The 14743-nt window shown below is 45.5% G+C and overlaps 1 protein-coding gene across 1 annotated transcript; it reads right to left on the bottom strand.

Annotated features, from left to right (window-relative positions):
* Positions 1-11160: 11160 nt before the first annotated feature.
* Positions 11161-12692, bottom strand: LOC124691334 (50S ribosomal protein L3, chloroplastic-like). Its single transcript, XM_047224615.1, has 2 exons — positions 12170-12692; positions 11161-11566 (listed from the first exon to the last, which is right to left on the bottom strand). Exons 1-2 carry the CDS (start codon positions 12675-12677, stop codon positions 11277-11279), a joined length of 798 nt encoding a protein of 265 aa, XP_047080571.1. The 5' UTR covers positions 12678-12692; the 3' UTR covers positions 11161-11276.
* Positions 12693-14743: the final 2051 nt, after the last annotated feature.

Below are 14743 nucleotides of genomic sequence, written 5' to 3'. Positions count from 1 at the left end.
AGAGGAGATGCTGTAGGCGCTCTAACAAAAATTAAATCCTTTGATTTTGTGTTCATTATGCATCTAATGGAAAAAATTATGAAGATCACGGATGTCTTATGTCAAACACTCCAAAAGAAGTCCATTGACATTTTAAATGCATTGGATTCAGTTTCGAACACAAAAGTGTTGCTTGGTAAGCTAAGGGAAGATGGCTGGGAACCTCTTCTCAAGGAGGTTCAAGCTTTTTGTATGAAGCATGAGATTGAGGTGCCTGATTTGAGTCGCAGGTAATATCCGTCTCCTTGCATGTATGAAACATAATGTTATTTAGCATATATAATTACTTCACTATGATATTAACATTTATTTTAAATTGTGTAGGTATGTTGATGTTAGAAAGTCCCGGAACAAGCATGATAACACAACAACATTACATCACTACAAGGCAGACGTGTTCTATGTTGCTATAGATCAACAATTGTTTGAGCTGAATGACCGTTTTGGTGTTCAAAATACAGAGCTCTTGAGACTCTGTGCATCTCTGGACCCAAGACATGACTCTTTTGATATGTCAAAAATATGCATGCTAGCGGAGAAATTTTATCCTGCAGATTTTTCTAGTCAAGAAAGGGTTCAACTGGAGTCTCAACTTCCGCATTTTCAATTGGATGTTTGCAACAATCAAGAGCTAGTATGCTTGCCTTCACTTGCTGATCTGACTGTTGGACTAGCTAAAACAGGTAAAGCTTCTACATACTCAATGGTGGATAGACTACTGCGTTTAGTCATAACTCTTCCAGTATCTATTGCAACCACTGAGCGAGCTTTTTCGGCTATGAAATTAATCAAGACACGTCTTCGAAATAGAATGGGAGATGATTTTCTTCGGCACTATATGATTGTCTACATTGGAAAAGAAATAGCTGCCAAGATTAGTTGTGACGAAATTATCGACTTATTTGACACTGGTGGTCGGAGAGCACAATTTAAGATAATAGACATGTAATTTTTCTTTTCGTAGTGCTAAACATATATTTGAATATTTATATGGTTTGATATTATCATATTAATTCTTTTCTGAGGCTTAATATATCGTGAGATTTTTTCTCTTTTGTGTTCATTGAAATTTCGCCCCCCCCCCCATCTCCAATTCCTGGCTCCGCCCCTGCTTAAATCAGCGAGATCCATGAACGAAGTTGCATCGCGTATGCTACCGTGTCCTACACGAATAGTTCATCTAATCTCGGAAATAAAAACAGTTATTTCTCTAAGTCACGACGCACGGCAAAAGCCCTGGCGGTAATTTCTCTCCCGCAGCGCAGGTTCAAGGTCCAGGCCACCTGCCGCCGGTGACAAACACCCGAGCTCCCCGGCATATGGCCATAGCCTGGCCGCATTATTTCCGGGTATGCATGTTGCGATTTACCACTCTCGCCAATCCGTGGAGGTCGATATGGAATGAGAAACCGTCTAATCGTGCTCTCCCAGGCGCGCCAGACCTCCCCACGCCGCCCACAACTGCCTGCTGCCGCCGGTCCGCCAGTCGGCTTCGTCGTCAACGCGAGCCGACGATATCCATCGGCGCGTTTGGTTGCCTGGGCCTAATTCGTGGCTCACTGGTGCAATCGTGCAAGGACACCTGCGTGTTTAGAACGAGCCACGGGCCGAAATAGGCCTGTTGTTAGATCGGGCTGCATCGGCTGGACCAAAAAGAACTTTCTGTTTGTTTGCCTGCAGCCAAGCCAAAATCTCGATGGAGATGATATTAGACCTGTTTGGTACCATACAGACATGTCTACGATTACCTCTTCTCTACGATGGGTATCCTTACCATGCTATCACCTCCCATCACACAGAAATCACAGTTCATGATAGTTACAATCAGTTCACGAAATCATCCCTAGCTACTACGAATGGTAGTTCATAACACGATGCTTCCTAGCTACTACGAATTGCAGTTTATCATTACGGGGTCGTTCAACAAACGAGGATCGAAAAAGGTTCGAGAAACAGGGGATCATAGGGGTTCTTCTTCTTCTTCACTTCTTCTTCTTCTTCTTCTTCTGCACTTCTTCTTCTGCACTTCTTCTTGTTCACTTCCACTTCTTGACTTCTTCACTTCTTCACTTCATCTTCACTTCTTTTCAGATGGTGGTGTTGCCTCTGGCTTCCCACATTGCTTCTGTCCACTCTTGCCTCTTCACCTTCCAGGCATCATTGTCGTCTGCTTCCACGCCATGGCCGGTCTCTACTTCATCAAAAGTGACAACCTCGTCGAAGAACTCATCCTCGCCTCAACCTAGGATCCAGTTGTGAAGAATGCAGCACGCAAGGACCAGCTTTACCTGAGTGTCAAACGTGTGGAACGGTTTCTGGTCAAGGACCTTGAACCTGTTCTTCAATGCAGCAAAGGCCCTCTCAATGGTGACTCTAAGGCTTGAGTGTCTGAGATTGAACAACTCTCTCGCATTCAGAGGTCGGTGCTTCGCAGAGAACTCGTTGAGGTGGTACCTTGTTTTCCCGAAGGGAGGTAGAATTCCAGGACGACATGCATATCCAGCATCTCCAAGGTAGAACTTACCGTCAGGGATTTGCAACCCATCAGTCCTTGACAAGCTGTCGGCCAGCCCTCCAACCTAGCAAGCACGTAGGTGAACCTCATATCGAAATTCACTGGCTGGTGTAGTGCTTCCTCCCGCGGAATGATGCAGACATTGATCTCGGTACCTTTGCAGTAACATGAGTACCATCAATAGCCCCAATACAATCCTGTAAAAAGATTAACACACAATCATGTTTCTGATAGTATGACACATCTGATAGGTAGAAGGAACATGATTTTGTACTCACCCTGAAATAGGGAAACCACCTGTAGCTATTCTTGATCTTGGTTGGTGTGTTCATTGATGCTAGCTTGATCATTTCACCTCTGAACTCCCCAATTGCGTACAACACCTGCTGGAAGTACTGAGAGATAGTCTCCGTGGATCGCCTGAATGTGTTATGGATGACTCTGAACCTCTGGTTATGACCGACCACATGAAGAAACATTGTGACTTGTTCTTCAGCAGAGGTGTGGATGCTATCAGCAGCAGTCCTCTTTCCCTGAAGGGAAAATTAGAACCATATACCATTAAAAGATCTCATCTTTAGAAAAATACCACTCGAATTTTATTCTTTAGAAAAATACCACTGAAAGATAGATCCGTTACTGCTTTGTACCACTGCCGTCAAACTCGACGTTAAGTAGAGCAATCGATCAGACTCTACTGAACACTGCCGGAGGGAATTTCTGTACGTACCCATGGCCGCCCCTGGCCGGAGCATGCTCAGCACACTCCATGGCCAGAGGGAACTTCCTGTACGTACCTGCCGCCGCCCCTGACCGGAGCATGCTCAGCACACGCCATGGTCGGAGAGAACTTCCTGTGCGTACCCGCGGCCGCCCCTGGCCGTAGCTTGCTCATCCGCGCCATGGTCGAGCTCGCCCTTGCCGCCCCTCTAGGAGCTCGCCCGCGCCACCCCATCGCGGAGCTCGTCAGCGCCGGCACCTCGCCGTGGTCGCCCGCGCCGGACTTGGCCGAGCTCGCCCTCGCCGCCTCTCAAGGAGCTCGCCCGCGCCACCCCATTGCGGAGCTCGTCCCCGCCGCAGCCTGGAGGATCTCTCCCACGCCGGCCTTGGCCGAGCTCGCCTGTGCCGCCCCGTCGTGGAGCTCGTGGGCGCCAGAAGCTCACCGTCTTTGCCCCCGCCGCACCCTGGAGGACCTCTCTTGCGCCGGCCTTGCCAAGCTCGCCCGCTCCGCACCATGGCCGAGCTCGCCCACACCGCCCCTCGAGGATCTTGCTAGTGCTGCCCTGTCACAGAGATCGTCTGCACCAGCACCTGGCCGCGCCGCCCCGCGGTGTATTTTGCTGCGTCGCGCCATGGCCGGAGCAACAGTGGCCGGTGGTGGTAAAGTGATGGCTAACAGCCGCTACGAAGGGCCAAATCACGTGAACATTACGGCAGTGGTAGAGAACAATAACGGAGGTAGCTTTCAATGGTATTTTTCTGATGCACAAAATTTCAGTGGTATTTTTCTAAAGATGAGATCTTTATGGTATGAATCTAATTTTCCCTTCCCTGAACGATTTCACAAGTGCATAGAAAGGGGTTCTTCTCATCCGTAGCATCTGGATGACCTCTACGTTGTTGCAGTTGTATATGTTGTTTAGGTTGGCAATCCTCTCCTGATCTCATTTTAACAGAGGTTCGTATGTCACATGAGGAAAAGCAGCATGCTTAACTGCTCTCTTGTGCACCATCAGAATCCAGGCTTGTACGCAAATGATGAGTGTTGCGGCGTGATGCACAGGCTAGAACTGATCGGTCTCTTATCGAACCCAACTAGTTCTACGAACATGAATCGAACACTACAGTATAGCAGAGGAGTTTACCCTTACCTCCGTCATGGCGGACGATGGACACGGCCGAAAGCCGCTGCGGCTGGAGAAGAGGACCCTGGTCCGGCGAAGGTAGATGCGCGCTGCCAGATCTGGGTCGGCCGCCGCCGCCGGTAAGGAAATTGGGGGATTGCAAAATTTGGGAGGATAATGGAGAGGGTAACCGAAGAGGGAGGTTACCCCTACCTTCCGCGCAACGCCACTGGGATTTCGGCTTCTCCCGCCATGCCGAGGCGGAGCTCCCGCGCGAACGGCGTTATCGATTATCGTCTCGCCAGTGCCTGACCTGGAGAAACTGTTAAACCGGACGTTCCTCCGGGACCTATCCCAGGGGTGCTTTAAAACCCGTGCTACGCAACAACGCGAGTGCGCCCACGAAATCAAACGATCCGAAAAATATTCATGCGAGCCAAGGACCGCCCAGGCTACCAAACGCGCCCCATGTGATGCGTTGCATGAGCCATGTAAAACGGAGCAGTTGGAAACGATCTGGCACGGTGGCACCTGGGCGGAAGCGGCGGCGTCTAGGTCGGCCGGTGGGCGACTACAAGGCAGCTACGGGTGCTCACACGACAGAGGGGAAGGAAAAAAACAAAACTGATTATGTTTAACACAGGAGCCAGTCCTCGCTCGAGGTTCGACCGTTCGAGCAATGCTGGAGTTTGCTGGGAGAACCATCGTCTTTGACCATCGTCAGTCCATCACGAACTTCATCAGCCGCGTCAAGGCGTGAGTGGAAACGGGGCCAATGGCCATGGTCGATGCTGCCTGCGACGCCGCGCCGGTGCTACTCGTTTGGGCCGCCGCTCTGCAGCGTCCACGAGACAGTTGAGGACAGTGAGCGTCTGGCGCCTAGGACATTGGCAAGGTCCGACGTTGCCAGACGTCATACAACAGGCTCGGGATTGATGACTTGCTTGGCTTAGTTGCGTTTACTTGCTCGAGAGTAGGAAAAGATCTCTCGATCGATCCGGCCAAGGAGACTTGAATTTGTTTGATCTTTTCTTATGCTGGCCGATGCGGATAATGTTGATTTATTTGGTGGGTGAGCTAAGGAAGCGTGAGGGATGCCAGCCCAGCATGAATCGCTATTTGGGTTGGACCACGATGAATCAATGCAAAACTATACATCATGCATAGTTAGTTGGATACCAAATTGTACACCACGTTCGTTAGCAACAGAAAAGAACAACTATAGTCCACCGTGTTTGATTGGCCTTTATGTGGATACCCTAAAAAAAAGAAATGTGCACACAAGAGGAGGAAAAGAATAGGGCGGCCGAAATTGCTGGGATGGTTAGAATGGCCGCCATGAACTAGGCCCTACGAGTTCATGCAGGTTTTATCAAAGTATTATTTATCTGTAATATGATGTATCTAAAACTAAAATATATTTATATTGACGGTTATTAACATGGATTGGAAGGAGTAGTACTCTTGGATTAGTAGAGAGACCATGAGTCAAAAGGTCAGCAGGAGGGACGGAGGGGGTGCCAACTCGGGTCATGGCCCCCCTATGCTAGAAATTTTTCTAAAAGACCCCCCAAAATGTATGTGAATTGATCCATAAATTTTCGAATATTTGCCTATTTTTTTTGCACCCCTCCAAGCAAAGTTTTCAACTAACCCCCTCCAAATAATATTTCTGACTCCATCATCAGGGATGCTAGCGTCATGAAGAGTAGGTATGTGGAGCACAAGCTTGCTACCATGGGTTTATCAGCTTCATGCGGTCCATCGCCGCCGTTGTGATTGTGCTCCAAGAACATAATATATATATGTATTTCTTGTCTCCTGATGCAACGTACGAGCATATTTCCTAGTCTAGATAAATCTCGTAACAAAGGAACCGTATATTTAATTTAAACGTGACACGGTGGAGCATGACAAAGTTGAGGATGGCTTCATGCTTCAACTCCACGTTGAATTCGTACGTACCTACTCGGGAGAGACAGGCACATGCAATTAACACATACATATATAAAACTTGTGTATGCTTATGTATGTACCACGACGATTTAATCATTTTTCAAAATATATTCTGTTATAGTCGTAGGCACATGTGTAGATCTACCGAGGACCAAGCAATCTCAGAACACGATGATAACACCGAGATTTGTTAACATAGTTCTGCGATTTGCCTACTATGCGGGGCATGACTATGGGCGCTCCTGTCCATTGATACCGCTGCAACGGCCGCCTTGGTCTCGGCACACGCCGCCGGCTCCCCTTGCGCGTCTGCTACTATCAAGTCGTCATGTGTTACAACATGTGATGCCCCTCACATTATGTGGGAGGTCTAGGCTACTAGTATCCGAACCCAACTCATACATAATATTCAACACAAACATAACAAACTTCACCTTGGCGAATATTCTCCACCACACTGAGTCATCTAAACGTCAAACCTCCATGTACTATGGACTCGAGCTGTCTTCCATGACCTACGCCTCTACTCCCTAACTCCATATGTCTCCATCTGCAACTGTAGTTTCTTCTTTCCATTTAGCACCATCACATACCGACCACTGATCTATGTGAAAATGCTTCAACTTGAAGAAATTTTACCTTCCCTTGTGTCACCTTGAGTCCAATTCACTATCATCTCATACTTTTGGATAGTCTTCTCTGTGTTCCACAGCGACAACACTCCACCTCCTTCTGCATCCCTTCACCTGCACTTTGCCACATGCACTGAAAATCACAGAAAAATATGGCCATGTGATACCTAAGCCTATAACATTTCAGACTTTTATGGCTGACTTTTGTCCATCACTTTAGGCAAATTTCGATAGACCAAGTCACCAACTTGAACCTGGTACTCGCCAACACTGCTTCAGCACCGCTACACACATGCCAAACCAACTGTCTAACAACTTGTGCCATGGTCTGTCGCTCTGTCCCATGCTTACCGCACGCCTCGCCTCTATCATCGCGTCGAGAATCCGCAATCTTGGCCAAGATCTACTGGGTTGCGAACCCACACAATCTCAGGCACCACTGCAGATCCATCAGTCATACCTGACCAATGCCGAGTCCCACGCATCTCTCGAACCCTGAGCTCTAGTACAAACAGCGTGGCTCTCGCTTCCTGCTAGGCTTTGACTCTCTATCGACTTACGCGGTAGCCCCTCCATCAGCCGAGTGGAAAATTTCACTAGATTCCAGCTCCAACCTTCAACATGACTCCTCGGTGGAGGATCAGTCAACCCCGCGCCCTGTCGACTCCAAGTTTTCACTTGTGCATCGTATTGAATCAATTCCGCGCCATTGCATGTCAAAGCACACACCCCTTAGGCATGCACCACGTGTTTCCACACCACAGAATTCGGACACCATCAACCATTACGCTCCTACAATGTTGTCACCAAACTTCACGTCAGACTTTCCAGTCCGACCCAGCCGAACTTATCCGACTGCAACCATGCTCCACCTTGTGCCCAGTTCACCCGCCATGTTGAGCATTGAACTATCTGACACATATGCATGCATGCTAATTATCTGACACCACTACTGACGAGGGGTGACCTCAGCAATGTCCATAGATATGGACTTAGGGGATTTGGGAAAAGGTGTTGCGTTGGTGGTTTCGTGGATAGGTTAGACAAACAAGGTCCAACAGATTGATTATGAGGCTAAGCGCCATAAACTAGAACAAACTAGGGTTTTATAGTAAAGATTTGATGTATTTCCGCTAGCTCCTCCTAGCCTTTATATATAGGAGGCTAGATCTCAAAGTCCAGTTCGAGTCGATTTCCGCTGGTTCCTCATGCATGTTTTTCCTTGTCCGGCAAGCCTGGCTTTGCGGGCTCCTTCTCTTGGCGTCGTGGGCTTCTCCTGAATATACACCAGGGTTACATAAGTTGCTAGCCCAATTAGGCATACCCATGACAACTACTTTGCTGATTGAGGCTAAAAATTAGCTCACCACAACGTTTTGAAACTGTGCGGAGTTGATGACGATGCTGAACGATTCTGCATCACTCTTTGAACGAAAGCAGTTCTCATGTGGCTGCGACAGATCTCCATCATTGAAATAGAAGAAGAAGTCAAATTAGAAGATGATTGAGAAGAAAATTAGAAAAACATGAACCAAAAAAACCCTATCCGAAATGGGAAAATATGAAGAGAAAAAAAATCTCAAATCGATGTGGGAAAAAACTAGATTGAATGATATGTAGAAGAATACTATACTTAAGCGTACGAGTAATCAACTAATGATTGGAGAAATCCGGAGAAAATCTAGAGGATGAAGTGGTGGAGGTTACCGAAAAAAACTGGCGGGCATACATTTTCAGATTTGTCCGCACGCGATGGTTCTTACTCAAGGCCTTCTGTGCGAAGCAACTATTTGAGGCAGTGTTGCTTACTAACCACCTAAGACGGACATCTGAGACGTTACCAATTAAAGACCGTCTCCATTCCCACGATTCTTTGAGGCGGGTTCATTTTACACAACTCTCTAGATGGCTTTGAGACGTTTCGTTCTAGATGACCATCTGAGGGTTTCCAGCAGAGGCGGTTTTTATTAACTTGGGACAAAACTGACTCCAAGGCAGTCTCTAAGTAGCATGTTTGTATTATTGATGTTTTTATAAGAGGAAAACTTGGTGCTATAAAGATAAACATATCATCTCGGTCGCAGTTCAGGTATGTGATTGTCTAAGTTCTGCAATAGGAACGGCCCTTGTTCGGGAACATATCAGTGATGAATCCGTAGCAGCGACCGACATCAGTATGTCAAGGTGTTCGGTTCTTAGCTGGCTAAAGAGCTCTGCTCTTCTAGCGCCTGTGTGGTGCTAGTCGAGGTTGTCGATGTCGGAGTACCCTCTGCAGAGTATAAAAGTGTGAAATTTCATCCATGTAACTCCTAGGTTGGGAAGCTTACTTTCATGTGTGGTGCCATGATTTAATATGCTTGATACTTTAACCACCTGCTTTTTCAGAAAAAGCATTTCTATTTCGCAGTTCATATGATTGTGTTACACAATTTGTGTATAATCGGTTTGCTGAGTACGACATTACCTCCCTTATGTTTTTTTAGTTGCAATCAACGCTAACATAAAAGGGTGGAGAAGATATCGTCATCAGAAGAATAGGCTGTACCAACGGATGGCAAGTGACATAGAGAATGTAGTCATAACTCTCGTGTAAATGTAAACAAACTTGTAAAATAATATATTTAAGCTTCTCGAGATCCACTGTAGTGGTTTAAGCCTGCATTTTTAGCCTTACATGTGTATAAGCCTCTCGGTGTATAGGTGAGCGGCGGCTATGATTCTCCCATGCCAGGTCTCGGGCGTGACAAAGTATATTTATACCTTCATTGAAAAAGAGTATATTTCAATTTCTACCTTTAATAAAAGCAGTCCTGACTTGTAAAAATAGATTTCTCAGCCACTTGAATAGCTCTGTTGCTAATCCAGTTCTTTTTGTTTCAGACTGCAGACTGCTTATATTTATTTCTCTTTGTTTTCTTTCTTAAGCACTGAAGCTTTTTAAAGATTGCTCTTTCTTATTTGGGTTATTTTGAGAATTTTGAGAATTTTCGCAGATCATACAGGTTCAATATCATCCTTCCATTTAAAGTCCTCTTTTTTTTTTAAGTATAAACCAAGCAAGACAAGAAAATTTCGACTTTCCTACAACACCATCCCTTGATGCAATGTTCGATATTGTAGAAGTATATATTTTTTTGAGTAGTAGATTTCAGGTGTTGTTTTGATGGTGTGTGCGCTTCTACTACAAGGACTAAAAACACTACAGCAGTACTTTTATTTTTTAGCTTTATTTTAAGCTGTATGCATCCGTGTTACCATTAGGGTATTGCATTGTTTAAAAGACTGGGTGTAAATTGTCTGTTCGCGATATTAACATATTCTCTTTATCGAAAAAGATTCAATACTGGAGAGTTCTTTTTTGGCCGGGGACATTGTGCATGTATGCTAATAACATTTTGGAAGTGATTAAAAAACTTTTGATCATACTAGTGGAGGTAATTTCCTGGCCTATGCATATATTTGATTGGCTGAGGATTGTGACGAGAATGATCATTTACAACTGAAATGACGCATCTAAAGCCTAAACTGAAAGCTATGTAGTTTGAGCAGTGATACCCCATTTGTACCGAGTCCATAAGTTAGACAGGAGGATATTTTTTGTCATTTGTAGTGAACACAACTAATTTGTAGAAACTGTTAATTGCTGGACTATGCAAAAAAGTTATGTTTGTGCATCCTTACTAATGCTTCTTTTAGGAAAAAACCTTGCTGATGGTATTGTAGAAGTGCTCTGGAACTGTTTCAGTTGCTGAAGAAGGTATTAGCTTTGGCTGGAGCTTTATACGGTGAAGCTATATATCATCTGTCAGAATCTTGCAAAAAGATTATTCTTAACTGCTTGAGTGCTGAACTTGTTTTGGTTCGTATACTTTGCATCTAATGTTCCATTTACATTTAAACTGAAGATTATTACCCATCTGTGTTCAGGATTGGTAAGGTATGAGCTTGTGATCACTGAAATATGTCACCCAGTAGTACTACATTTTCGATAAAGATCCAGTACTACTACATGAAAGGCCTTCATTTTCCCTCTTAATCTACTAACAGTATAATCTGCTTGCAAACTTATCATCCAAGCATAAGACAACAGAGATATAATGCATGTTTTTAGTGCAACGAAGGTGAAGAACAAGTGGTTAACAGAATGAAAGAAGAATGCACATATACCAGGAGATTAGCGTTAGAAAAACTGAAATTGCATGCATACAAAACCTGGACCTCAGAATACAACACATCCAGTAACAAGGTAAAAACAAATAAACTCTTAACAGGATGGAAAACATCATCTATCTAGCTCTTGGGGATGTTCTTGCCAACAATCTTGGCAGGTGTGATGCGGAGAAGGTTCCCTTGCTTCCCAGGAATGGCTCCCTTGATCATCACAACTTTAAGATCGTTATCGATTCTGACGATCTTGAGCTTCCTGATCTTGGTCTTCTTTCCACCCATCCTCCCGGGCATCTTCTTCCCCTTGTACACCCGCCCCGGGGTTGTCCCCGCACCGATCGAACCTAGGGCTCTGTGACTCTTGGAACCGTGAGTCATCAGACCACGCTTGAAGTTGTGCCTCTTAATTCCACCTGCACAACATCCACAAACCATTAGGCAGCAATTTAATGGATGACAGGTTATGTCCTATGTTGTAAGCTATCAGAAAATAAACCATGGCAGAAGCTGTCAAAATTGTAAATTCAGAGCATAACTGATACTTATCAATGTCATTAGCCATCAGAAAATGAACCATGGGTATGTCACAATCTGTCAATATTCTTAACTATCAGAAAAAATAAATCAAGAAAATGAACTATGGGTATGTCACAAGCTGTCAATGTTGTTAACATTCAGAAAATGAAATCACGGAAAAATGAAATGATGGCCATGTCACAATCTGTCAATGTTCTGAACATTCGGAGAATCAAGGGAAATGCAATGTTGGCATGTCACAAGCTGTCAATGTTGTTAACCTTCAGAAAACTAAACCAAGGGAGTATCACATCCCTTGCCAAATGCCAATGCCTGCAATAAGCTGCGAACAACCAAATGCACAAGTTGCATTTGTTTTGCAGTGTCAGGAGTTGCAAGACGATGGCATTTGCTATGTTGGTAATTTTCAGGTCCTCATACACGGGGTGGTTCAAGAATCGACAGGAAATGACATAGGGATGGAAGCATTGCTGAGTCACCTTGGAACCCCTTTCCGATGGATTTGGCGGAGACGTCGACGAGGTCGCCCTCCTTGAAGAGCTCGTTGAACTCGAGCTCCTGGCCGGGGTCGAAGGCGTCGACGGCCACCAGCCGGAACTCCTGCAGGTGGCGCAGAGCCGGCGCGCCCGCCTTGCCGAGGTGGCCCAGCTCCGGGCGGGTGAGCTTGTCCTCGCGCACGCCGTGGTAGCCGACCTGCACGGAGTCGTAGCCGTCGGTGGCGGCCGTCTTCACCTGCGTCACCACGTTCCCGCCGTCCCGGAACCCCACCACCGTGACCGGCACGGGCTTCCCATTGGACGGGTCGAAGTAGGTCATCATCCCCACCTTGGTGGCCATCACCCCGACGCCCGCCTCGTACGAGGCCGCCCGCACCACCGCCAGCGGCGGCCTCCTCCGCGCTCCTCCGGGAGCGGCGAAGGATACGCTGCGGCGGCGAGGGGTGAGGAAGCCCAGTGCGCCGCCGACGCTCGCGGCCGCCATGGCCATTGCTGGTGGATTCGAGCGAGATTAGTGCAGCGGTGGTGGTTCCCTCTGATGGTGGCGCTCGTTTGGGATTTAGATGGTGCGGATAGGGGTTTGCGGCCACCTCTCCTTATCCTCCCGCCCGTCAGAGACGTTTTTCTCGAAAATACGCCTTCTTCAGGGATAGGTGGACCTAACTGTAACTAGATTTACATGTGTGCCTTGGCGCACGATCCTGTGAAGCTTGTGTCGATATAACAACTGTAAAATTAACTGCATTTCTTAAGTTTTAGAAAAAGTTCTTGCTAGAACTAAATTAGGACAATCAGAGCAGCAAATTGCTAAAAGTGATAATCGGTAAATATGAGGAGTTGTGGAGATAATTTGAAGACCTTCTTTTACAAAAAAAAATTGGAGTTTGAAGCAAACTAAATAGCGATAGAATATAATAATAGTTGCAACAGTCATTTATTCAATGTCAAGGTATCATAAGATTAGCATAAGATTGTTTCCGAGCACTATATTGGTAGCAAAAAAAAATTCAATAAGTGTATGGTGTTATGATTAGTAAACAAATGCAACTAGATTATTTGTACTCTAGTGCAAGTGGGAGACTGTTCGATATAGTGCCCTAGAGGCAAACATTAAAGAGTGTTTATTATTATATATCAATAGTTCATAATAGTTTAATGCCATGCTATACAACAATAAAATCAAAGCTTTTTTCCCAAGCAAGTTGGGGTAGGCTAGATATGAGACCCAACAGAAAAGAGAACCAAAACAAGGAGAAAGAAAGAAAATAAAAAAAAATAAAAAAGAAGAAAGAAGGAAAAAAAAAAGGGAAAAAGGAAAGAGAAAAGAAGCGAGTGACTAAGGTTCGGACACATGGATCGTTGATCTCCATGCAGTCCTATCAAGAGCCAAGACTTTAGGTAAATTTCAATCCATCAAGTCTCTTTTTATCGCCTCCGCCCACGTCAACTTTGGTCGTCCTCTACCCCTTCTAGTCTCCTCCATACTCTTTAGAGTTCCACTGTTAACGGGAGCTTCTGGAGACATCCGCTGGATATGCCCAAACCACCTTAGTCGGTGTTGGACTAGCTTCTCATCGATCGGTGCCACCGCTAGCCTATCACGAATTACCTCGTTCCTAATCCGGTCCTTTCTTGTATGGCCGCACATCCAACGCAGCATGCGGATCTCCGCTACACTCATTTGTTTGATATGTTGTCTTTTAATGGGACAACATTCTGCCCCATAAAGCATCGCCGGTCAGACAGCCGTCCTATAGAATTACCTTTAAGATTTTGTGGGACCTTCTTGTCACAAAGGATACCAGATGCATGCCTCCACTTCATCCACCCTGCATTGATCCTGTGGCAAACACATCGTCATCTATATCACCATTGCTTTGCAACATTGATCCCAAGTAACGGAAGGTGTTCCTCTTGGGCACTATATTTTATTCTAAACTGACATCTCCGTCTTCGCCGCCAACACCACTGCTAAGTCTTGGTCCTGCTAAGTCTAAACCCTTTGACTCCAAAGTTTGCCTCCACAGCTCTAACTTCCTATTCACGCCGGCCCTAGTTTCATCTACTAGCACCACATCATCAGCAAAGAGCATACACCAAGGAATATCTCCTTGTATATAACTATATTAATTAGAAACATTTATATACACGTGGTATTGTGAACAAACTAGTTCATTGAGGTCAATCGATGATTGAGGTTTTCCCGGTCATGGGGACAAACATGTCATTGACAATGGAGTCATACCATTGGGTGAATGATATGATGGACATTCCCAATATATAAGTATTGCAACATGATCATCACAAAGTTCACGTTGATATACTAACAGAAATATTGTAACCTAAACCTTAGACCGTGATACCATATCTAATCATTGTCACCGGTGGCTACTTAGACATCATAAACAACCACACCGTAAAAGGGTGGTCATAAATGTGTTGTTTAGGTATTCCAAAGGTATGGGTTGATGCGTTTGTGTTAGCTGGATTTGTTCAAACGCGTGACAGAAGATACATTCGGCCCACTAGGTGAGATTACAGCCAAGTTGCAACACA

This window comes from Lolium rigidum, chromosome 2 (genome assembly GCF_022539505.1).
Source record: "Lolium rigidum isolate FL_2022 chromosome 2, APGP_CSIRO_Lrig_0.1, whole genome shotgun sequence".
Lineage (NCBI taxonomy): Eukaryota > Viridiplantae > Streptophyta > Magnoliopsida > Poales > Poaceae > Lolium > Lolium rigidum.
Note: the sequence above shows the minus strand (reverse complement) of the source record. Positions and strands in the feature narration are given on the sequence as shown.